At 43.3% G+C, this 26,974-nt stretch overlaps 1 protein-coding gene across 2 annotated transcripts in view; it reads right to left on the bottom strand.

The window, feature by feature from the left end:
* Positions 1-25,161, bottom strand: part of SCIMP (SLP adaptor and CSK interacting membrane protein) — a 64,746-nt gene extending 39,585 nt beyond the window's left edge. The window contains exons 1-3 of one of the 2 annotated variants that reach the window (XM_073590598.1): positions 24,523-25,161; positions 23,200-23,266; positions 4,550-4,673 (exon numbers count right to left, since the gene is read on the bottom strand). In XM_073590598.1, the coding sequence (XP_073446699.1) occupies positions 4,550-4,661 (112 nt within the window). In that variant the 5' untranslated portion in view covers positions 4,662-4,673; positions 23,200-23,266; positions 24,523-25,161. The remainder of the gene's footprint in view (positions 1-4,549; positions 4,674-23,199; positions 23,267-24,522) is intronic. The other variant, XM_073590600.1, reaches the window with a different exon arrangement.
* Between the last annotated feature and the right edge of the window lie 1,813 nt (positions 25,162-26,974).

Here is a 26,974-nt window from a genome sequence, read left to right on the forward strand (position 1 = left end):
ATCCGTCGAAAAACGGATAGAAAAACGGATGAACCGGATGAGACGGATCCGGTTTTGTCTGTCAAGAACAAGACGGATCCGGCAGAAAACCGGATCCGGCACATCAGGTTTTACAAAACATTTGCCGGATCCGGCATTCCGGCACGACGCCGGATCGCGCCTGACGCCGAAAACCTGATGTGTGAAAGTAGCCTTAGCATCCCCTAGTATTATCAGCTGATATTATCAGCTGGAATTCGGCAGTTCACCAGGGAATTTGTGATTTTATAAATGGTTAGAGACTACAAACTATATATTAAATAATGCTGAATTCATGTGCCCTTTTTCTTCCTGCTATACAATAAGTGTATTACAGGGGTTGTAATGTACTGTACTTTTACATTGCTAAACTATCCTTAGAATGGATTTTTAATATATGCTGTTTGCAGCTCCCATACGCCACAGTGGAAGCTGCAAACAGAAAATTAATGGAAGTTCCAGATCATGGAGCCCTAGCGATCTGATAATGATAACCTACCCAATCAGTGTTTAAGTCCTTGACAACCCCTTTAATCCACAGACAGTAATACATGAAGAAGAAAGGACACATGACGGGAGGATTGCTGCAGGAACTAAGTTGTGGAATCCAAGAAAGGACTCTACCCGACTGGAAATGAGCAGATTAGTAAAAATGTGCTTGTCTGCGTGTTTTTCCCCAGGAAATGTGATTCAAGAAGTCCCAGTTGGGCATGAGAGAATTGGCGATTCCGTTGTGAGCGGTGGGGGATCAAAAGATGCGGCCATGACCAGATAGATGGCAATGAGTAGCGGAAGGGCTGGAAAAGTGAGCTGTAAGGTAAGTATAAGGATTTTTTTTTTTTTTTTACCTTTTGATGGCATTTTATAATTCCAAAAATGCTATCCAGTGGCCTCCATTTTGCTAAATCTGCTCAGAAGCTAATTACAAAAAAAAATCCACATTATGGTCAATGAAGATTTTTGTTAAATTCAAGATGAATTTAATTCCACTCAAATTTATTGGCTCTTTTCTTTTCGCAGTGTCTTCCGACTCTGTCACTGGCACTTATGCTGCTGTAGAATATTCACAAGCAGCTGATTATTCGGGGTACTTGGTTTTGGTCATTGACGAACTAGCTTTAGAATAAATTATCAATGTGTAGGGAGATGGGCCGGACTAGTGGTACCTCTCTCGTATCAGGGCCGGAATTATTGGGGCTGTCACCATTGTTGCCGGGGGAGCACTTTTTGACCTGGACAGACCTTTGCACCTGACTGCAGAGGGCGGGTTAGAGATAAAAGGACCGGAGCGTGCCAAAGCGGGGTCTTTGGTAGGAAGACAGGGTGCGCAGCAGGAGAAGGCTGACTCACTCTCCACAGCGCAACGCAATGAGACCAGGCCGCATTGCCGACTATCATCCCACACGCAGACAGACTGTGAGCAGCGTGTGACTGTGGGCTCGCTCACCTCCGGTACTGAGGAGACATCTCGTATCCTGCTAAATGTAGAGGTGTGCGGTGTAGGTCTGACTGGGTGAAACATGCCGAGTCGGACCAGCATACCCCCGGTCCTTGCTGCTGGCCTCCATCCTTCTAAGCCGGCACCACAGACGCCTCCGCCACTAACACTTCGACTTCGCTCCGGGACTACAAGGCTACGCCTAGGAGAGCCAGGATATGCCGCAGCTGTCGGGAGACAGTGCCTCACGTTCCTCCTGTACCAGGCCAGAGACTTCACGCGTCACTTACGGCACCACCACGGGATCTCCAAGCCTCCATCCTCCAGAAACATCAGACTGATAAGTTTACCCATTTATTGAACACTTATTCTCGTTTTGAACCTTAACCTCCATACCTCCCTTATTCTCTCCCTGCATGGAGTATCCCCTGTATTAAATACCGTTTAACTCTTGATCTGGCTCCTGCTTGTCACTGCATCCCGTGTTCCTGCTTGATCTTATAAATGTATACGGTAAATCCTGGATAAACCTTCTAATAGTCTGGTGGCAGATAACACATGACTGCAGAGTCTTATTGCACAGAAGGTTTGTTTGTAATATGAACTCATATAAACTTATATAGTAGCTCCACATAGGTGGTTTATATAGCACTACAGTACTTTATGTCTGATTAAGTGGTTGGAAACATTCTGTGTGGGAAAAATATTGTTTATTGCTTCCATCCCAACACTGGAACCAGACCCCATCCGACCCCACAACTTGTTGCAGCCAGAAAGGAGCAACATTTGACCCAAATACTTTTTGTTGTTTTATTTATAACTAGCTGAAGAGCCCGGCGCTGCCCGGGCATAGTACCTAACTGTGGGTCCCGCTGTGTTCCTTAACAGCCCTGCTCTCCACCCGCCATCACGCTCTCTCCTTCTGCAGCCCCGCTCTCCACCCGCCGTCCCGTTCTATCCCTCCGCAGCCACGCTCTACATCCGTGTCCCGGTGACCCTCCACAGCCCTGCTGTCCAGCTCTCTCCCTCCACAGCCCCGGTCTCTTTGTCCACAGCCATGCTTTCCCGCTCTCTCCTTCCACAGCCCCGGTCTCTTCGTCCACAGCCCTGCTGTCCCACTCTCTCCTTCCACAGCCCTGGTCTCTTCGTCCACAGCCCTGCTCTCCCCCTCCACAGCCCCGTTCTCTTCCTTCACAACCCTGCTCTCCCGCTCTCTCTGTCCACAGCCCCGTTCTCTTCCTTCACAGCCCTGCTCTTCCGCTCGCTCCCTCTACAGCCCCGCTGTCTTCCTTCCTCCACAGCCCCGCTCTCCATGCACCACATACGGTGACACTAGGACCATGAGAGAGGTGTGCAGATTTTTCGTTTGGCCGGAGTGGGCGGAGCTGGGCGGAGTGGGCAGAGCTAGAGCAGAGCTGGAGCACATGATTGGGCGGCCTGCGGGGATGTGACCTAGCGCGGTCAGCCGGAGTGGGCGGAGCTGGCCGGAGTGGTGGAGCTAGAGCAGAGCTGCAGCGCGTGTGATTGGGCGGCCTGCGGGGGCGTGGCCTAGCGCTGTAGTAGGCCGCAGTAGAAGCTGGGGACTAAATTTAGGCTTCCCCAGAGTGGGCGGAGCTGGCCGGAGTGGGCGGACTAGAGCGCAGCTGCAGCGCGTGTGATTTGGTGGCCTGCGGGGGGTGTGGCCTAGCGCTGTAGTAGGCCACAGTAGAAGCCGGGGACTAAATTTAGGTCGGGAAGTTGCAAGGAGAGGAGGGATAGTGCTGGGAGGGTGCCCGCACTATTTGGCCCCTGTCCTGAAGACTGTCTTCCTCCACAGCCCCGCTCTCCATGCACTCTCCTGCTGTATCCATCTTCAGCCCCGCTCTCCATCTGCGTCCCACTCTGCTGCTTCGTGATTGGTTGGTGTCCCACTCTGCTGCTTTGTGATTGGTTGTTGATACACACACACACATTCATATTTATATATAGAGATTAGAATTTTCTTACACTGTTTACTTGTGTTTAGTCACACATTTGGTACAAGTGTAGGAAGAAGGACCAGACCGGGGGTACCTGTCTTGCGCCGGGGCCGGAACTGTTGGGGCTGTCTCCTCTGTGGTTCGGGGGAAAACTTAGAGACCCGGACCGACCTTTGCACTGGATAGCAGGGGGCGTGGCAAAGCGAGGGGAGCCACAGCAGCGGGCGCGGAAGCAGTCAGACTTGGCGGGAACAAGCAGCGCGCGGCAGGGAAAAGTGAGTGCTCCGTCTCTTGAGCACCGGAATAGCACAGGCCCGCGCTCGTGCCTGCCTGCGACACCTCACAGAGACTGTGACCAGCATCATGCCATATGCCGGCTAGCTCCTGCAACGCGAGGTGCCAGACGCTACGGACCCATGGGTAACACGCGAATGCCGCTTAAGGAGGACCGGGTGACTCACCGTGAACTGTGCTCTTACGCCCCGATATACATCTGTTGAACCAAGTTACGCTCCGATAGTGTTGTGGACTGTACCACACCTCACACAGCAAATCCTGTACCAAGGAACCCCAAGGGACAAATCTCTGCAGTTGGAATTCGGCTCAACGACGCCTTCAGGACGACACTGGATCTACCACGTGCTGACCGTGTTGGCGCCACCGCTCACACTGTGGACTCTCTAGTCAGGAAGCCGAAGGCCTGATAAGTTAACCCTTGAGAACTGTTGCTATCTCTATTATATTCTTTACCTCATCCCGTATACCAACTGTTACACCCCTGTTTGTCCTATCTCCTCCCTGGGTGGAGTATACCCCTGTTCAAGTATGATAACGTTAACTCTTGCTCAGTCTCCTGTCCGTTACTGCATCCTGCAACCTGCTCACACAGCATAAATGTTGTGAATGTTTTATGGTTTGGTTGGTGGTTTGTTAATTTTATTTTATAACACAAATTTTTCCTTTGTGTTACATGGACCCTTCTTCAGAATTTATTGTGGTGTGATGCTATATTTTAGTTTGGAAACAGTAGTACAATTGCATTGGTGTAAATGGAAGGTAAGCTTTAACACATGGGGTGGGCAACTCAACCTAAGACAATCTAAATCTCCAATTTTTGCCCAGAGTGTTAACTTACTTCTTGAAAGCTGAGTTCTACACAAGCAAACCATAACAAAGCTGATGATGGCTATGACAAGGATAATGCCTCCAAAAACCAGGAGCCAGAAATATTGCCTGTACCATTCCATTAGTTTTCACACCTGTAGGAGAAGAAAATTTAGATAAAGAAATGCAGACTATGCACTATACTACAGTTTTTAGCCTGGGTACATAATTTAATGCTCAGACTGCATAATCTGTAAGTGATACTTGTTCTAAACAATAAACACATAGTTACATTTATATACATTGTATAGTTGAAACTTAACATTCACAAAAAACTGTACATCTGTCCTCCATCTCTTCATGACCTTGCAATTTTCTGTTGTTCGCACTTTAGTTTTTTCCTCCCTTATTCCGAGAGCCATAACTTCTTTTATTTTTCCATCACCATAGCCATATGAGGGCATGTTTTTTGCGTGACGAGTTGTACTTTTGAATGACACCATTCATTTTATCAAGTGATGCACTGGAATGTGGGAAAAAATTTCAAGTGCGTTGAAATTGCAAAAAAGTGCAATTCTAATTTGTTTTTTGTTTTAATTATTTACCATGCTCACTATATGGTAAAACTGACCTGGAAATATGATTCTCCAGGTCAGTACAAGTACGCAGATATCAAACATGTATATTTTTTTTATTTAAGAGGGAAAAAAATTCAGAAATTTGTAAGAAAAAAATTCACTTATTTCACCATTTTCGGAGACTCGTAAAGTTTTCATTTCTTGGGATATGGCGCTGTATGAGAGCTTATTTTTTTTGCGCACTGAACTGTTGTTTTTACTGCTATTATTTTGGTTTAGACGCAATGTTTTGATTGCCTCTCATTGCAATTTATAGCAATGTTGAGGCAGCCAAAAACTGTAATTCTGGCGTTTTGATTTTTCATTGTTACGCTGGTTAACGACCAGATTAATTTATTTTATATTTTGATGGATCTGAATTTCCTGAATGCTGCGAATAGTCTTCTTAGGAGACTGAAAGCTGCGATCATCTGATTGCTTGTGTTATACATAGCAGTGCTGATATACTGCTATGTGTACCAAAAAGCGCATGATCTCCTATGAAGGAGTATAATAATGACAGACACGGAGGTCTTTTGCAGAACGCCATCTGTTATGACAACCGATCGGCACCCCGTGATCATGTGACAGGGGCACTGATGGGCGCAATGAATTACGTGCTTCCAGCTGGCGCTTGTTAAATCCCACTCTCAGTAATTGACAGTAGGATTTAACTGGTTAGCAGCTCCAGGTGGAGCGGCACTCCACCCGCAGCGGATCAAGGCGAATGATGGTTGATTAAATCTGATTTAATCAGATGGCTGATTTACACCAAACATCATGAAGGAGTTAATGAGGCTCAACTTAGAATTTGATCAAAATGGTCACCACATCACATAATTTCATGCTACAACACATTCTAGTCATGTTTCAGGACGGGGTTCCAGATGTTTGTCTGGACTTTCTGACTGAGAAGCAGCATCGTGAACAAACATAACTGATCTACTCACTCAGCCGCAAAGCAGGACTGAAGCAGGAGAAAAAAAAAAATTGTCCTTAGCATACACAGGCTTTTATTCTTCCGATTCACGCCTGTTGCATGCTCATTTCTAAACGTTCTGCTCAGCCAGCTTGAGAGATTTACAGTAGGGCACAGAGAATGACTGAGCATAGTGGATGGTAAGTGGCCACTATTGACACCCTGAATGACCGTGGTAACTAGAGACCTAAAAGGCCACTATTAGTACTAGCACCTATTGTGACACTGCAGCAGAATTTCAGCTGTATTGTTGTGAAGACACCAACTGCTGATGGGGTTCATCTCCTGAGCCCACTCCATCCCTGAACCTCAAGGCTATGTGCCCATGTTAGCGCTTTTAAACGCACAGAAAACCGACTCCTTCCCAGAAACCGCGCGTTTTATTTCCGCGCGTTTTTTGTGCGATTTTTGCACAAAAACCGAGCGTTTTTGATGCATTTTTTTCCGCGCGGTTTCTGGGTACATTGGAAATGGCTAAAAACGCAGAGCAATGCGGAAATTAATGAGCATGCTGCATTTTTAGCCGCTAAGCGTTTTGGCACAAAAAGCCAAAAATGCATTAAATTTAATGGGAAGCTTCTTTTAAGCGTTTCTACAGCGTCTGATCCAGCTCAAACGCTGCGGAAACGCTTACAAAAACACAATGTGGGCACACAGCCTCAATGTATGGTCATTTTTTTAAAAGCACTTTACATGTGTGGTGGATGTTGACTAGGGGTTAAAAAGGGCCTATCATTACAAGTGGGTTAGAACTTATGTGCAGGACTTTGACACCAAGCAAGGCTTCTAGCTGAATGATGGCCAGTGATGGACACATACAATACAGGGTTCATTTGAAACAAATACAGTATATCTGGTTTTTGCAGCTAAACATAGAGGTTATAGTCTCTCGTGCAGGTACTACCTCCATGGCTACACAACAGACCTGATGTAGTTTTGGTGGTTACATGTCAATACTAAGGCACATAGCTTTGTGTTTACACCAAAACAGGAACAATCTCTTAGCTTGAAAGTTCTACTTCTACATAGTATACTTTGACACTGATTCATCAAGGCTGGTGTTTTGCACACCATTCTTGATGATCATGGTGGATCTTAGAGAAACCTACAATATGTGGTGAAAAGAACTGATCATTTGTGCATATCCTGAACAGATGTACACAACCTGGTGCAAAACCTGTTACTGCCCAAGGTACCTGTCACGCTGGTGGAACGTGGACTTACTGCGCCACTGGCCGGGGAGAGCCTGGAGGAGCATAACACCTGGGTTTTCACTAGAGCCCCTGATGGTGCGTTAGAATTGAACCACAGGAGGATGCCAGCTGCCACTCCTGATCCAGGACAGATTCCGGTACCGCAGCAGCTGACCCCAAGGGACAGTATAGTAAGCACAGACTCGGAGTCCAAGACACGACCAGATTCTGATGGAACAGATATTGGAATTGGTCAGACACTGGAGCTGATCCATATAATGAGGGTCTCAAGCACAAGTCCTGGTTCAGGTACTGCAGGTGCAGTTTCAAGTTCTGATACAGCATGTGCGGTTTCAGGTTCAGGTACCACCAAAAATGGTTTCAAGTTCAGGTACCGCAGGTGTGGTTTCAGGATCAGGTACCACCAGAGCAGTTTCAGGTTCAGATGCCACAGGTACGGCTTCAGGATGAGGTGCTGATTCAGACAAGGCTGGAACTGGTACAGGTAAGCAGAACATGTTCAGGGACCTAACAACAGACTAGCAGCTTGCAGACTGACTAATTGGTGCTCATGTACCTCCCAACAGGTGGAGGTGCCTTAAGTACTAAGTGCATCCCAGCTATTGGCTGGGGACACATTGGGAGTGTACAAGTGCATGCCATAAGCACGCTGTCTGGAGACCTGAGCAAGCCCTGGGACATGGGAGTTTGACCAGGAGACTTGGCAGGGTGGCCTGGGCGGTGAGTAAGTCAGTATCCCTGCAAGGTGGGAGGAGCAGAGGCATGTAGAGATGTTGGCATTACAGTGCCCATGGTGGTAGAAACATCTTTGCACATTTTTTGGGATTGTTGCTTTGCACAAGGCCTGTTAGATGCTATGGAATACGAACTCACTCAGTACTAGGACAACTTATCAATCACTACTGACCTCCAATGAGGGCACCTTACCCCTTGTCAGCGCTTAATCTTCCTGTGTTCGTGTGATATTATTATCTCCTGTGAGCCCTCCAGCCAATCAGTGGCCGATTCCCTCTCATTTCCTTCTGGCAAACTAACACCCGGAAGAACATGAACCTATGTTGCCCATAGGCAATAACATGAAGTCCCATAATAGCAACAATAACCTATTGTTGTGCTGCATAGCAAGTAAGGTTCAATACATTATAGAAAGTAGGTTCTCAGAGAGTCAAATGGGTGTCCATAATCTCAATAATGAATCATTATAGCAAGCAGATGTTACCTATATGACTCCATATGCAATGCACATAAATCATCAGAGCCTTGCGGGAAATAAATGTTCAGCAGATAAACTAAATGGTAATTATACCCAGCGAAAAGTATGGTCATATAGTCAGACCATGGTAGGCAGTAAATAAGGTTACTCAGAACCACGGATCAAGTCATTGTCACCCCTTGACGTGCGTTTCAGTCAATCTTACTCAGCAGGGGTGTGTCAAGGGGTGAGGAAGATTTTTACGCAAACTACACATTACAATTGACTCTCTGCTCAGGAATCCATTTCTAAGACTCATATATGCATATCTAACCTTTGTATTATTTATTGCTACATATTATTCTACTCCTAATGACTATAATAATCCTGGATATGCTCTATACCATAGTGAGTTATCTACTCTGGTACAGGATAGATACAGACATTTCCTATGTTGGATATCACATAGACATATCGACATACTAACTTGAATATTGAGTTGCATCAGAGTCTAGCCTTCACATTCAGCGGCATATGAAACTAATCACTGAAACTTTGTCGCAGACATGTTTCGGTTCAATGTTTTCTTTTTCTATCTGGGTACTTGGCATCTCGGTATTTTACATGTTTTTATTTATATATTTGTATCAATAAAATTCATTCATTTACATTTCAGTAGTCATAGAAGGACCTTTTCTTCTGTAGGTTATTAATGCCCGGAAGAAGTGAGATGGCGCTACTTCTATATGACTTCCTCCAAATGTCAGTTACATCCGAAGGAAGTGAGAAGGAAGCAGCCGCTGTTTGGCTGCAGGGTTCGTGTGACATAATGTCATATAGGCCCAAGAAGAGCAGGAGCCAACATAGTTGGAACGGCACCCACACCGGAGGGCATAGCTGAAATTATTTTACATGTGGAACTATGATGACTGAGACGGGGTTATCCGAGTAGTGGATAAACCCTATTCTTTGCAGATTGTATCTTTTTGTTGTGTGACTTGTTATTGCAATATTCTGGAATGATAGTGTGGTGTGGGAGTATGATACATAGTGTAAGTTAACCTGTGCTGTGTATTGTACTCTTGTGTTATGTTTGGTAAATATAATTATTTATCGTATGCTGCTACTTAGCCTGCTCTTCGACACAGTACATTATATATTTGTGTTTGATGAGGGCTGAATAACAGGAGCATACGATTTGTAAGTGTATTAAAAAGCAGTAAATTACTGTATTTTTTTGGATTATAAGACACACTTTTTTCCCCAAAAATTGGAGGTGAAATGGGGGTGCACCTTATAATACGAATTGTAGCCGCGGTAGCAGAGTCCCAAGGTCACTGCTGCCGGAAGCTTCTGGCACAGGCAGTGGTAGGAGTCGGGCTGGTACCACAAGATTTCAGTGGTGAAGGGGCTTCGCCAACATTTTATGAAAGCCCGGAGCACCGCACCATAGTCTTCTATGTGGTATACCGGAGGCGGCGCATGTGCAAATTGAGATCTTGGCACCGAGGTTTCATCTCCCAAGATCATGGCTCCAGAGCTCTCAATTGTTCATGCGCAGCAATTTTCCCAGAGTGCATCGCATTAGAAAGCATGTAAAGTGTGCGGCTCCGGGCTTTCACAATATGTCGTTGGAGCCCCAGCACCACTCAACACCTCGTCATACCAGTATGGGTCCTGCAGTCAAGGCTAAATTCCTGCCACTGCCGAACACCCTGTCCTACCGGTTTGGAGCCTGCAGCACCTCCTGCCTCCACCAGCAGTGACCCTGCCACCTGGGACACCGCTCCACCACCAATGCCAGCCAGGTAAGCTACCAAAAAGCAGATTATAACATGCATCTTTTCTTAAAAAAAACACATTTTTTTCCTATTTTCTTCCCTAAAATTTGGGGTTTGTCTTATAAACCGGTGTGTCTTGTAATCCGCAAAATATGGTATATGGTGTTGATTCACTGGTACACGTAAGAATACAGGTTATAGTAATTATCGTAACATGTATTAGCTGTAGCAGTGAGTCAGCATAATTAATTTTTCTCAGTAGCAAGTTATACAATTAACATTAATATAATAACAATTAATATGCTAATATTAATATTGAGCATAATTAATTTCAGCCTATTGGTTCAGTTCTCTACGACAGTCATGGTCTCTCATATAGCCCCTCTTGAAAACTAATTGCCCACCCCTGACCTAAATCCATGTACCAGAACAGCAGCGAATTGCCAAAACCTTGAGAAAATTTGAACTGTTCCCTATTTACAGCAGATATTTGGATTTTTTTTGCATATTAAGATGAATACCACTGGAAAGGATGTCAAAGAGAGACTAAAGTTTTAGGTATATGGTATTCAGATGGAAATCCTCAACAGAGAACATACAGTGGGAAAATAAGCCTTTGATACACTGATGATTTTGCAAGTTTTGCTACCTACAAAGAATGAAAGTATGTAATTTTTGTCATAGCTACACTTCAACTGTAAAAGACAAAATCTTTAAAAATAAATCCAGAAAATCACATTGTATAATTTTTACTTACTTAATTTGTATTTTATTGAATGAAATAAGTATTTTATGCAATAGAAAAACTTTGCAGAAAAGCACCCCCAAAGTATGATGTTTCCCCCACCATGCTTCAAGGTTGGGTCGGTGTTCTTAGGGTTGAACTCATTCTTCTTCTCCCTCTAAACATGGTGAGTGGAGTTGATATCAAAAAGTTCTATTTTGGTTTCATGTGACCACATGACATTCTCCCTTCCTTCCTCTGGATCATCCAGATGATCATTGGTGAACTTCAAATGGGCCTGGACAAGTGTTGACATGAGCAGAAGGACATTGCGTGCACCGGAGGATTTTAATCCATGATGGCGCAGTGTCCTCTCACAGAGAACAGGAGAGAAGGGTCTGTTACATCCATGTGCTTTTTTCTCACAGACTTTCCGCTGCAGAGAAGAACTATGATTTGGGAGATAAAGAGCTTCTAGCCAATATTGCTGCATTTAAGGAATGGAGGCACCATCTTCAGGTTAGGATCATCGTAACCTGGAATTCCTTAGATCTGCTAGACGTCTTTCTCCACTGCAGGCTTGATGGAGTCTATTTTTGAACCAATTTAATTTTGTCATTTCGTACCGCTCAGGTTCACGAATCCACGCCACGGATTCCGTACCTGGGACCGCGTCTAAGGCCGCCTTGTCTGATGCCAACTTTGTCGGAGTCATTCAGAATAAGGACTTATGGAACCATTAAGGAGGTCTATGACGCAGACCCATTTCCCCCAACCCAACTGCTGATGTGAACTTAGTTCTCAAGAATGGTATGTGGGTCCGGGATCAATGTTTATATGTTCCAGAGGCCGTAAAGCTGCAGGCCTCAAGTTTGTCCATGACTCCAAGTTGGCGGGTCATCGGCGGGTACAGAAGACACAGGAGTTCCTGAGCCGTTTCTTTTGGTGGCCTACCTGTCTGAAAGACATGGAGAGCTACGTTCTGTCTTGTGAGGTATGTGCACGCTTTAAGACTCCTCGTGTATCACCTACTGGATTGCTACAACCACTACCCGTCCCCTCTCGCCCTTGGGGTCTATTTCGATGGACTTTATAGTAGAATTGCCCACCTCTGGGGGGAAAGAATTCTATTCTGGAGATTATAGATTGCCTTTCTAAAACTGCCCAATTCATCCCTTGTACTGGTCTTCCCTCAGCCAAGGAGACGGTAAATCTGGTCATCCAGAATGTGTTCCGGCTGCATGAAATTCCGGACTAAATCATCTCGTATCGAGGAGTGCAGTTTACGTCCAGGTTCTGGAAGGAATTCTGTTCTGCGCTTGGTGTTAATGTTTGTCTGTCTTCTGCGTATCATCCTCAGACTAATGGGCAGACGGAGCGAACTAATGAGATTCTGAAACAGTATCTTCAATGCTATATCAGCCATTCGCAGGATGACTGGTTGGTGTTGCTTCCATTAGCAGAATTTTGTTACAACAACTCTCAGAGTTCATCTACTAAAGTAACAACCTTCTTTGCCAATCTGGGTTATCATCCCAGTATTCTTCCCAGATCCCCAATCGATGCACTGAGGACTGTAGGAGGCAGAAAGTGGAAAGGCAGAGCACCAAGTAAGGAGCAGCAGCAGCGAGTACACCAGCAGACAGGCAGGAGCTCTGGAGCCAACAGCAACAAAATACTCAGGGACAGAGGAGCACATGACCTGGACTTAAATAACACTGTTACCAAGGTATTGTCCCTCGGACAATTTTGAGTGTTCCTGATAGGTTTTTTTCATGCTGATTTCAGAAATGTCTTCAGATTTTTCCTATCACATAAGGCTTTTGAGAAATGATACGAAACATTATAATATTCTGTTACATTTCTAAAAACTTATATATGAACTTTTTCTGAAACAATATATTCTTAATTTTCCACTGAAATAACATAAATCGCTGATCTACACATATGCAACCACTCATTATGCGAATTCCGCGCAGGCGCAGTGAATCATTCGGCTGACCGTGTATGGAACATACATCTCCTGGGCAGGGGAGGAATCAAAAGACAATGCTGATGATAAGAACTGAATGAGTTAAATGAATTCTGCTGAACTTTATCTTTTCTTCGGAGATGTCTCAGACATCTCCCTTGTGAACCAAGGTCAAATATTTCCTGCTTACATGGCAAAGCTGTTGTAGAAGTAACTATTTTTCTTTTCTTTATTGCGCATGTCTGTAAATGTCTAAATTCTTTTCTATAAAAGATGGAAGCCTAACTGATAGCCAGAGGCATCTTGGCAGGCATCCCGAGTTGTATTATACAGCTTATGTCTGTGTTATTCTTCTCGACGGAGCAATCAATTAGAGACATATGGTGCCTTACACCCAAGAACATCGGTCCTTCAGATGAAAGAGATATCTGAGGTATCCCGACAGTTTCCTGGCGCCCGAAACAGGGACCTGATATAGGCACCTCTCCAAGACTACCCGATCTACAGACCACTCCAGTTACTGATGAAATTGTGAACAGCAGACCTAAACACCTGGCCAGGTAAGAGATCAATTTTTCTCTTCTCTGCTCTTCATAATGTATCATTATAACTAAGGTCTGTATAAAGGGGAATCTAGTAGAGGAGGGGGCCGTAAGATCAGGTCCATATAAGAACTCTGAGGAAATCGGGTGTGACACGCATATGTAACTTCTGCTCGAATGAGAGGTTATTGTAGATTCTGCCTGTATACTGCTATCTTTAGGAGAAGAGCTGATGCAAATCAAAATGGGTATGGTGCATGGACGTTTGCGGGAACAGTCCCAGGGTTGAATATACAAAAATATCACCACGTACGTAAGGGAGATGAATGGTGGATATTATTAGCATTAAATACACATATCCCATTGAATGATACGTTGAGAGGTCTAACATTACGGAATCTAAGGCTGGGTGAACAGTTCATACTGCGCAGCCCGGACGGACAAGTTTTTCACAATAGACGATTCCGCGTTAGGAATCAAGGAGGTCGTTGAGTGGCTGCTTTGATCTGAAAGATTGTGGAAAGTAGAAAAATAAGCTGCACAGTAGGTATTCGTTCAAAGAGTGGTGATATTGCCTAACTGGGTTATGTGACAGCGTCCTTTCGGGGAGGTCACCGCCTAAGCTTAAATCAACACCCTTTACGAATAAACCTTGTGACAGATAAGAGTGTGACCGAATGAGCACAGGACCACGAAATGAGCCTGTGACAGGATATGATTGAAGAACCCCAGTAGATGGACACTTTATTTACAATCCTGTGTGTTGTGGGAGTGTTACTGTTCGGATGCTACCTAGCATATAAGTACACGAGACACGTAGTACAAGGAGGAACAGACACCCCGTTTAACCTGTTGGCAACTTAGGAAGAAGGTAACGAGGTATAGTAGAGCCTAGTCTTGAGCTTACCCAATACACCACCTAAGGAAGAGAGGATTAACAGGAAAGAAACAAGAAAAACAGGATAAGAATAAAAGATAAAATGGGGAACAATCAGGGAAAGACACCCGAAGAAGGAGACCGGTTATGTGATATAATTGAGGATAGATATGGAAGTAGTGCAGCAAAGAACCTGGAAAAAGTATTAATCAAATCCAAAGTGCAAGATAGGCAGGCTGTGTGAATCCTTGTATATATGTCTATGAGAACCTCTGAATAAGATGAGAGATGAGGAATTGAGTATAAAAAAAAAAAAAAAAAAATCAGTGAATGAGCACGTATGAATGAATCATCACACATCATTTTTGTGTCAAGAGATTTGTGACCTTTCTAGTTGTGGTGGAATCCCGGACAGATGCGTTATAGATATTTCAAATCTACATCTGAGACTGAATGAATTGAGTAATGATATAGCTCGTGTTATATGTGGCATTATATTGTAAAGTTTCCTGAATGCATTTGGCCAGAAAAAGGGCAAGGCATGGTTAATCTCATTATACAGTTATCTGCCCTTACAGTGAAATCCCGTGATTTTGAGTTTCTTTGTAGAAATTGATTTTGATAAGTCTAAAGAACTACAGAATTCTGTGAAGGACGACGCTGCATTCTGATGGGAGGGGGGAAGGATGGCGCTGCGCAGTTTTTCTTCTCCCTTCGCTCTTATCTCTGCTGAGTGTGAGCTGTGCTCAAAATTCTCTGTAATTCTATCCGTAAGGTACGCGCTGAAAGATTTGTGCATTTTAAAGCAACAGTACTTAATTGAAGATTGGAAGTTAAAAGTAAGATATGGTGCCTAATTTAGAAGGGAATTGTAAGTGATTGTTTGGTCATTAATGTGTTTGAACCTGCTTCTAGTTGTGTGATTGATTTGTATAGCAAATTGTGTACAGCTAGGCAAATTACAAAAGACAGAGAAGGAAGGAAACAGTAAAACAAGTGGGACAAATATTGAAAAAGGCAAAAATACCAGAGTGTGAATGTTTGGATGTACAAAAAGGCACAGACAAGGGAAGAAAATAGCAAGTGAATAAATGATGCTTGAGAATGTGCAGCAGTATGGAAGGTGTATTATGAATGTTTGATTGACAAAGTGTAACCAGAGACCCAGACAAAACAGATGGACTTGTAAACACTGTGGTCAGACTCAGACAAACCCAGACTGAATAGCTACTTGTGTGACCTGTGCTACTGACCTAAGCGAATTGCACTAAATCCTATCCAGACAAGATCATAAGAAGCTGACATAATAGTGTGGATAGTGGGTAGTGGGGACATTGGCCCTTGAGGAGTAAGCTGACAGTAGACATCAGACGACCAACCCCATCAGGACCTAGAAGTGTGACTAGAATAAGAAAGATGCAGGTGTATTATCCCTGGAGCCCCTCTGACCAGCTAGCTTTGCTGAAGCAGCTGCCTGACCCTGAAGACCAACCATTCCCGTTTTACAGACACATAAAGGAAGTACAGCAGACATATAAGTGTACCTGGGCAGACCTAGAGAGGTTGGTGAGTTTAAAGGCAGGTGACGCACTAGATCATATAATTAAGACACATACAGATGTGACAAAGAATCAGGCTTGGGGCATGGATGATAAATCTGCACGATCTGGGGAGACGTACTGTGAGTCACTAAGACAATGGGCTATAGTGGAACAATCAGAGCAGTCTGTACTCCTGACTAATGTGACACAGCAAAAAGGAGAGAGTGTAGAGATGTACTTTGGACGGTTACAGCTGAAATGGGCAGACATGGGGTACATTTGCATAAACCCACTTGATGTTAGAATACTGGTGAATGCATTCATTGACGGTATGAACAAAGACTTACGAGACGCAGTACAGACAGTCAGACCTGAATGGAGACATGTAGATCCGAAAGACCTCCTTAAGGTAGCTAAAGAAATTGAGCAAACAAGGACAATAAGACAACCTGTCATGTATGCTGGAGCACAAGGAAAAAAGTGGAGACGTAATAGGGAAGGCATGTGAGATCACACTGACGTTTCTTTTGACAATCTATTCCCCACATGACATCCTGCCATACTCCTACAAGTTCAACCAAAACATCTGTCTATGGCCAGACAGCTCCGACTTGAGTGTGCTCTACTAATTCCTGAGTATGTCACTCCTCAAAAGATGTAACGTTCTGAATCCAGCCACCCTCCTGCCTGTGGATTCAGAAAAGGGGGAATTGGTGACCGTATTAGCAAGTGAGGAAGGATACTTTGACATGACGCATGAACATGTCTGCATAGAACTGATGAGTCAGGAGACAGTTGGGTTTGCACACATTCATGAAAAACCTGTTCCTAATGCAGACTTTGAGTTTCTTTTTTGAAGATGGCCCCAGATACCACCAGGATGGACGATTCTACACTGGATATGCAGTAGTATCCTCACATGAGGTAATCCGAGCGGAACCACTCTCTCCTCACATGTCGGCGCAGGAGGCAGAGTTGAAGGCACTCACTGAGGCGTGTAGAGCCGCTGCAGGTAAAGTCGCTAATATTTTCACAGATTCGAAGCCCATTAAAAATGCAGAGCTGGTGAAACAATTGATGGAGGCATTGATGTTACCAGTCCAGGTTGGCATTGTCAAGGTAAAAGCACACACAAAGGTGACTCCGTGGAGGTAGAGGGCAATAGAAGGGCGAACGAGGCTGCTAAAATAGCACAAGGCGGCCTAGAGAGAGCAGTGGACGGTGGCGGGGAGTCAGCGTATTCCAGCCACATTGGGTCTAGATGTCCTGAAATCCCTCCAGCATAAAGCTGCCCAAACAGAGAAGGTACACCGGGGGAGACTGGGAGCTGAGCTGAACTCAAATGGAGTATAGGAGAATAAGGATAAAATGTGCCCACCAAAGTCCCTGTTCCCAATCATGGCGCAAGCAACACATGGCCCCAATCACACCTCAAAAAGTCACATGTGTGCCATGGTAGATGCCTTCTGGATCGCTCCTGGTTTCAGTTACGCAGCCGCGAAACTTGTACAATCATGCCTCATCTGTGCACAGCACAACCCAGGTAAAACAGTAAAAGTCCCTAAGAAAGCGACACCTAGGCCTCTCTACCCGTTTCAGAGACGGCAGATTGACGACATACAGCTACCAAGGTAGGAGTGTATGCAAATATCCTAGTATGTGTAGATCTCTTCTCTGGGTGGCCGGAAGCCTATCCGGTAAAACGTGCAAATGCTAAAATGACTACAGACAAACTGATGAAAGAACTGATCTGCAGGTATGGTGTCCCAGAAACCACAGAAACAGATAGGGGTGCACACTTCACGGGATAAATAAAGAGGGAAGTCATGCAGGCCCCGGGTGTACAGCAAACATTTCATACACCATATAGGCCACAAGGTAGTGGGAAAGTGGAAAGACTAAATGGGACACAAACTGAAAATTCAAAAGGCCATGGCAGACACAGGAAAGAGCTGGGTGGAGTGCTTGCCTCTTGCACTCTTTTCAGTCAGACACACTCCAAATAGAAACACAGGCTTGTCTCCTTCTGAAGTCCTGAGACTTAGAGATCAGTATGATAAAGACAATGATCCTACTAAAGATGGTTGGTGGTCAGACACTTTCTCCTTTCTTAATCCAGCTAATTGGTTTAAGGGTATTGGAGGCTGGATAGCTGGGATTATACTAAGTTTATTACGTATTGCCGTTTGTCTCCTTATAATATATGTGCTATTGAGGCTTGTTTTTTGGTGTATCTCTGTATGCAAGAAAAGATGTAGAAATAGATAAGGAAGTTTGACTGTAAACAACAAGAATTTAACTATTATTCCTTTGAGTCCTAGGTTGACATCTCATTTCTGGCATGAAGGAGCGTACTCTTGCAATGATGGACGTGGCTTCAGTATCTGGGGGATGGAGAAGGTAGAAGACCTGTCTCCCTCGGGCAACCCGTCGGCCTGGGATAGTACCTGGTGAACGAGCCACTATCCGCTGTTGTTGCAGGATCCAGTGTTCCAGATTGTGGAAAATGAAGATGTCAAAGGGGGGAATGATAAGAACTGAATGAGTTAAATGAATTCTGCTGAACTTTATCTTTTCTTCGGAGATGTCTCAGACATCTCCCTTGTGAACCAAGGTCAAATATTTCCTGCTTACATGGCAAAGCTGTTGTAGAAGTAACTATTTTTCTTTTCTTTATTGCGCATGTCTGTAAATGTCTAAATTCTTTGCTATAAAAGATGGAAGCCTAACTGATAAGCCAGAGGCGTCTTGGCAGGCATCCCGAGTTGTATTATACAGCTTATGTCTGTGTTATTCTTCTCAACGGAGCAATCAATTAGAGACATATGGTGCCTTACACCCAAGAACATCGGTCCTTCAGATGAAAGAGATATCTGAGGGATCCCGACACTGACATACTTAGAGCATGGCTGAATGGATCACGACTTTCAATGCCGTTTGCAGTGCCAATGATATGGAGAGAGCAGAGAGATCATGTAACAGATTGCTACTTCTGCCTTACAATTGTAACAGGATATTCAGCAAAGGACATGAAATCAATAGAATATCCTAATCTTCCTTCAGCCATAAGACCAGTGCCACACAATGAAAGTCTTCGTGTTCCAAAGCCGCCCAAAGTATGGACAATGGAGGACGACGAAGATGAACTAACAATGTCAGTGGAAAATGAACAAAGAATCAGAAGCCTTTTCTTACTTGCAACAGAAATTTCCAAGAATAAGTGATGCAAAGATTAAAAAAGGTATTTTTATTGGCCCACAGATCAGAGATATAATTAATGACAGTAGCTTTGATAGTCTTTTGCAAGGTGCTGAGCAAGTGGCATGGAGAGCCTTTAAAGATGCGACCTTCAACTTCCTTGGCAACATCAGGGCACTGAACTTTGAACAACTTGTGGACAACATGCTCACAGCATATCATTTGATGAAATGCAATATGTCACTAAAAATGCATTTTCTACATTCTCACTTGGACTTTTTTCCAGCCAATATTGGAGCCGTTAGCGATGAACACGGTGAAAGATTTCACCAAGACGTTGAGCTGATGGAGAAAAGGTACCAGGGAAAGTGGAGTACGTCAATGCTGACTGACTATTGCTGGAATCTTATTCAAAAAGCATCTAACACGGATTATAAACGAAAGTCGTCTGCAAAACACTTTTGACCAATTGCTTTTGCTACTGACATCGATGCACATGTATGTAGTGTCTCAGACTTCATAATATAGACTATGAACTGTTGTTTCTTAAAAACCTTATGTAATACAGACTTTTGGAGCACATATTTGTGTTCAGCATATCAAAATCTATAAGATACAATAAAATTTTCTCAGAGGACAAGTACTTCCCTGAAATTTGTTGCGCAGTGTAATCAGGACAGACAGGAAGTTCCATGAGAGGGCGAGATACGAGACTCCATCTTGGATCAGGGCAAACAAGTACAAAGGAAAGTCCGGAATCCTTACACTGTGTTGATGGAACAAGAACCGGAGTGTTCTGTACCCAATACTGTGTGTTAAAGACTGATGTACTTGAACAGTCCAGTAAAGTTGAACTTGTTAAAATGAACTGAGTGTCGCCTGATGTGTGTGCAGCTGTTCCTGGAACTGAGGATGTGGAGACATCGAAGGCATCCAGCCTGCCATGGAGTACAATGCAATGTACACAGCACAACACTTATGGACCAGAACACGCTGTACGAGTTTGTAAAGTGCCAGAGCGTGAAGAAGCAGCAGCTTGCCCATGGCCTCCTTCCTGGACACCTTACAACTGCATAGCACTAATTGAGCACTATGTAGGCTGAAAAAAGACTGGTTATATATTGAATAGATATTATCATCAGGGTTCCCAGCTGAATCTGGCCAGTTCCTGATAGAATGAAGGAGCAGCAGTGTAATGTAGCAATGTGCACAGACATTGCTGTAGGCTTAGGCCTGTTTCACACATCAGTTTTTTTCGTCAGTTAAAATCCGCTAAAATGGCGGACAACGGATCCGTTCCAGTACTGACCACAACATTTGGCACCGGACCGTTGTTTTAACGGATCCGTCGAAGGAAGAATTTTAAAGGAACTGCTGCCCGGGGAGGAGAGAGACACAGAGAGAGAGACACAGAGAGAGAGAGAGAGACACAGAGAGAGAGAGACAGAGAGATCGAGACACAGAGAGATCGAGACACAGAGAGATCGAGACACAGAGAGATCGAGACACAGAGAGATCGAGACACAGAGAGATCGAGACACAGAGAGATCGAGACACAGAGAGATCGAGACACAGAGAGATCGAGACACAGAGAGATCGAGACACAGAGAGACACAGAGAGAGAGAGACAGAGAGACAGAGAATTTTTTTCAGACGCCAGAACTGAGTTTAGGGTTAAATTTCCGACACTGGCATTTCTCCCGGGCATGCGCAATAGAAAATGCGGATCTGGACGGGGAAAAAAACATTTCATTGTCCGTCCTGTCCACTCAGCGGACGGCAAAATCTTGGCGGATCCGTAAAAAAAACGGATCGAACGGAAGACCATCCGTCAAGATCCGCCGTTAATACAAGTCAATGGGGAAAAAAACGCATCCGCCAAGAAAAATGGCGGATCCGTTTTTTTTGCAAAATGGTGGATTTTGACTGATGGGGAAAAATGGATGTGTGAAACAGGCCTTACACTGCCTGCCATGTAAACATGGAGTAAAATTGACTTTTCTTCCTGTTAAACATGTTTGCTTTCATTTTGTAGCGCTTTACTAGAAGTAAAAAATAAGGGCAAATAAAAAATATTTTCTAATAAAGGCCCTGCTGAAGTCTGTTAGCTGTATATCATCTACAGGAAATGGCAATTGTACATAGTAACATGATAGATCATAAACACTAAAAGCTCTGTATTGAGTAAGAGTTGGAAACTGACCACAACTTCTTCCAAAAAATGAACTGCTATTACATTATGCGATAGTTGCGTGTGAATTATATTTTTTCCTGGAATGTGTAGCAAGAAATTCAATATAAAACTGTACATATATTGCAAAGTGTTTTTCCAACCCTTTTTTGTCACGTAAGAACCAGTGAGTGCTGCTATAAAAATATGTGATAGTTCATGTGAATCATTTTTTCCTGAAATGAGTAGCAAGAAATATTAAATATATAACCAAATATGTTAGGGCTTTTCCAAACAATAATGTAAAAACTACAAGGAAAGATGAGTAGTAGTTTTTGCAAAAACAATAAAAAGTCTAGTAAAAAAGTCCCAGAGCGGCAGCACAACTAATTTAAAAGACAATTGAAAAAAAAAAATGCAATGAGTGCAAATTAAAGGGGTTGGCCATTACTCTGACAACCCCTTCTCAATTCCTATGTTTCCCCCCCAGCTCCATTTCAGTGATTTCGGTGCATGTTCTCCCGGAGATTGCGTGACTTTGTCTGTCGAACAAATAAGGCTTCCGGTGAAAGTCTGAGATGCGGCTGTTCTCTCGCCTTCTCCAGATGTCAATGTTGTGAGAAGTCCATACTCATTAGATTTTATTGAGACTTGCTTGTCACAATCGCAGTACCCTCGGGGTCGCAATGTGACCCCATTCACTTGCATTGTACTACGATATAATAGCGATACTGAGTGTAGCTTGGTTGGAAGACAGGTGTAGTGTTCAAAGTCGCCGTATAGCCCTAACCTAGGATAGGAGAGGGACACAGCCATCTGATACTAAAACTCTGTGGAAATTAGTTTGCTGAAAGAAAACTTTTATTATGCTCACAGAATAAAACTTGTTACAATGCGCATATAAAATCATGATGAGGTCAATTACCGACACAGAGTTTCGCCCGGCTTTTTCCAAGGGTATGACCTGCACTACCTCAATTCCTGTTTAAATTCACCAAAACACCAAACTCTGTATACATACCAATACTGTTTCTGCCACTACTACGGGAGTGTACAAACTTAGGTCATATGAATCGTATTCAAAAATTCTAATTAAACTAATAGAATTAAGAAGTATAAGTAAAAATGAAACAAATTCATGTATATATTAAAAAGAGGTACTATAGGAACAACTTATTAAAGAATCAATTGAATCTTAACATGATATAATTTTATATTTACACTCCATGTTTCGACAAAATAACACATATTTCAGGGTATTTGACTCTCATTGGAAAAAGCATTACTAGAAGGCAAGATAAAAAGGCTATATTCTGAAATTATAAGAAAATCTTACTACGGAGCGTCACTATTGGGAGGACGTGTCTTCCTGCTATTTTGTTTTGTGATAGGTGAGATGGGAGGCAGCTGAAATTTCAAGGTGGGTGAGGTGTGGAATTAATAGAGAACTGGATACCTGTTTTGTACCTTACATACATTCATATACATAGATATATACATTGCAAGCCTTGAAACTTACAAAACTAAAAGGTTATTCACAAAATTGTAAGTTGTTCCTTATAAATAATAAAGCTTACTAATTGCTTGGGGTCCGACCCCTGGCACCCTTAGCAATCCAGACAATGGATTTCTAGATCACAGGAACCAGGCTCTGTAGAGCCCTGTATTGAATTGAGTGAAGGTGTACATGCTAGACCACAACTTTACTCATTGTCTTTAAGACTGTCAGAAATAGTCAACTACAGCCCCGACTATTCCCGACAGTCACATAGGGAATAAATTATGATTTTGGAAAAACCTTTTTAATTTAAAACAGCTGAAAACTAAGGATGCATCTAAGCAGCTTTAAATGTTTAAAGAAATCTTAAACTTACTGTCTGCCTTGTAAGTGACCGCAGCTCTAATGATCCTACTTCTTGTTTTATACTGCATGGTCTTAGTCTAGGAAGAAAGGACTTAGTTCACCAGATTTTGAAACACTCCTTTCCACATCCTGTTAATGCAATTCTCATTATTGTTTGACTAAATTAAATTATTTTCTTACGACTTTTGACTGTGGTTATCTTGACTTGGGTAATAGGAAACTGTGAATGCAGTTGAACCAACCGGTCCACAATCCAATTTTAGGAAGCAGATAGAATAGTAGTTGTAGAAAAGAGAAAAGTAGTCAAATTAAACCAAAATGAAAACCAAAAGTCAAGATAATCTAGAAATTAAAACTAGAGTCTAAAGCTAGCCATAGGGCTGCTATATACACTTTAATATACATTTTGCATGCAACTTTTATTTTTCTTAAAAAAGAAAAAATAGCTTACTAAACGTGATAGGGGCTTAAGAGTCATTTGTTGAGTGGTGGGCATGTGCTTGTTACCTCTTCATTTAAATGACTAAACAAAATATAAGTTAAAATTAGTCAAAAGTGTTCAGTTGCCTTTTTATAAGAATTATTGCTAAATTACTGGACGGTTTATTAAGGGTACGGATAGGCAAGCACAGTAATGTGATGAGTGTATGATTCAGGGAAGTCTTATTTTGTGCAATGAAAAATGTCATACGTGTGTGACAGGTGAAACTTAAGTGTAGAGACAGTTCTCTAACTGGAGAGCTGTGAGACTTTTTAAAGGGAACCTGTCAGAACCCCCAACAAAAAAAAACACAACAAAAAAAAAATAATATGATTTTGTTGCCCTTTAAGAGATAAGCCAGTCTATCCTAAGGCACTCACAAAGTTAGCAATTACTTTTTGAAGTTGTGTCTGGTTAGTGCATTGTAGTGTAACAATGCACTTCTAGTTTTTCAACCTCCTGCCGTATTCCCTGCCTAGCTCCACCCGAGCAAATCATCTGTCAATCAACCATAATAGGATGCTGATAGGTAGGAAATACAGCATGAGGCTGAGAAACTAGAAGTACATCTTGACACCCAAATGCAATAATCTGACTCAACTTCAAAGCGCGATTTCTATGCTGCTGGAGCAGCACTTTGGGATCATAAAAGGATTAACGAATGTATCTTTTATAGGGCTTCACAATCATATAAATGATTTGGAGTGGGATAAAGTTTCTGACAGGTTTGAAAGAAGATTCCTGGCTCCACAAGGGGTCAACTACCTTATGGATGGAAGATGGAAAGTCTGATTGTTGCGGTGTTGATATCCGAAAATTTACAAAAAACGAACAAATTGTTAGGCAACTCACCAAACCCTGACTAATGCACTGGCAGGATACAGCAAAGCCCCAGTGATAAAGGCTGGGGCAGCACAGGTGCATTCCACTGATAAAGACAGCCAGTTAACCCATCAGGGTCCGGCTGCCTAGTGGGAAATGCACACTAATAAGGCTTGCATAAGACATAAGTCACACTGATAAGTGTGATGCATAGTGTCTGAGCAGCCTATCAATGACGCCAAAATAGGCGGGCCGCTCAGCACTGTATACATGCATCACACCAAATACCAAGCCAACATGAAGGGCTAAGCTGCATCCTGTAGAAATGATAAAAAGTGCAAAAAGATAAATGATAAAAAATATGGGGTATTGGTTACTATTTTGGCCAAAGCAGATAAGCTCACAACCCATCGTCAAGGGTCCCCAGATATTGTGAGTCCCTAACACTAAAGCTAAATGGCGAACACAAGAAAAAATAAATTTTCCAAAAATTTACAAAAAACGAACAAATTGTTAGGCAACTCACCAAACCCTGACTAATGCACTGGCAGGATACAGCAAAGCCCCAGTGATAAAGGCTGGGGCAGCACAGGTGCATTCCACTGATAAAGACAGCCAGTTAACCCATCAGGGTCCGGCTGCCTAGTGGGAAATGCACACTAATAAGGCTTGCATAAGGCCAAAATAGTAACCAATACCCCATATTTTTTATCATTTATCTTTTTGCACTTTTTATCATTTCTACAGGATGCAGCTTAGCCCTTCATGTTGGCTTGGTATTTGGTGTGATGCATGTATACAGTGCTGAGCGGCCCGCCTATTTTGGCGTCATTGATAGGCTGCTCAGACACTATGCATCACACTTATCAGTGTGACTTATGTCTTATGCAAGCCTTATTAGTGTGCATTTCCCACTAGGCAGCCGGACCCTGATGGGTTAACTGGCTGTCTTTATCAGTGGAATGCACCTGTGCTGCCCCAGCCTTTATCACTGGGGCTTTGCTGTATCCTGCCAGTGCATTAGTCAGGGTTTGGTGAGTTGCCTAACAATTTGTTTGTTTTTTGTAAATTTTTGGAAAATTTATTTTTTCTTGTGTTCGCCATTTAGCTTTAGTGTTAGGGACTCACAATATCTGGGGACCCTTGACGATGGGTTGTGAGCTTATCTGCTTTGGCCAAAATAGTAACCAATACCCCATATTTTTTATCATTTATCTTTTTGCACTTTTTATCATTTCTACAGGATGCAGCTTAGCCCTTCATGTTGGCTTGGTATTTGGTGTGATGCATGTATACAGTGCTGAGCGGCCCGCCTATTTTGGCGTCATTGATAGGCTGCTCAGACACTATGCATCACACTTATCAGTGTGACTTATGTCTTATGCAAGCCTTATTAGTGTGCATTTCCCACTAGGCAGCCGGACCCTGATGGGTTAACTGGCTGTCTTTATCAGTGGAATGCACCTGTGCTGCCCCAGCCTTTATCACTGGGGCTTTGCTGTATCCTGCCGGTGTTGATATCCGGGCTGATTACAGGTTTTCTGCGTTCCCCCATTCAAGCAAAGCATCTGGCAATAAATAAACCAAACACACATATGTATATCAGCAGTTAAGAAAGTATATACATATATTTTAAAGTTAGGTTCAGAAATATTTTGAAAGTGACACAAGTTTTAGCATTTTAGCTTTTTACCAAAATATATTCAAGGTACAGTTATACACTGCTCAAAAAATAAAGGGAACACTTAAACAACAGAATATAACACCAAGTAAATCAAACTTCTGTGAAATCAAGCTGTCCACTTAGAAAGCAACACTGATTGACAATCAATTTCACATGCTGTTGTGCAAATGGAAAAGACAATAGAGGGAAATTATTGGCAATTATCAAGACACATAATAAAGGAGTGGTTCTGCAGGTGGGGACCACAGACCACATCTCAGTACCAATGCTTTCTGGCTGATGTTTTGGTCACTTTTGAATGTTGGTTGTGCTTTTACACTCGTGGTAGCATGAGACGGAGTCTACAACCCACACAAGTGGCTCAGGTAGTGCAGCTCATCCAGGATGGCACATCAATGCGAGCTGTGGCAAGAAGGTTTGCTGTATCTGTCAGCGTAGTGTCCAGAGGCTGGAGGCACTACCAGGAGACAGGCTAGTACACCAGGAGACATGGAGGGGGCCGTAGGAGGGCAACAACCCAGCAGCAGGACCACTACATCCGCCTTTGTGAAAGGAGGAACAGGAGGAGCACTGCCAGAGCCCTGCAAAGTGACCTCCAGCAGGCCACAAATGTGCATGTGTCTGAGCAAACGGCTAGAAACCGACTCCATGAGGATGATCTAAATGCCCGACGTCCATAGATGGGAGTTGTGCTCACAGCCCAACACTGTGCAGGACGCTTGGCATTTGCAACAGAACACCAGGATTGGCAAATTTGCCACTGGCGCCCTGTGCTCTTCACAGATGAAAGCAGGTTCA

Source organism: Dendrobates tinctorius, unplaced genomic scaffold (genome assembly GCF_039654945.1).
Source record: "Dendrobates tinctorius isolate UK_male_01 unplaced genomic scaffold, ASM3965494v1 ptg000117l, whole genome shotgun sequence".
NCBI lineage: Eukaryota > Metazoa > Chordata > Amphibia > Anura > Dendrobatidae > Dendrobates > Dendrobates tinctorius.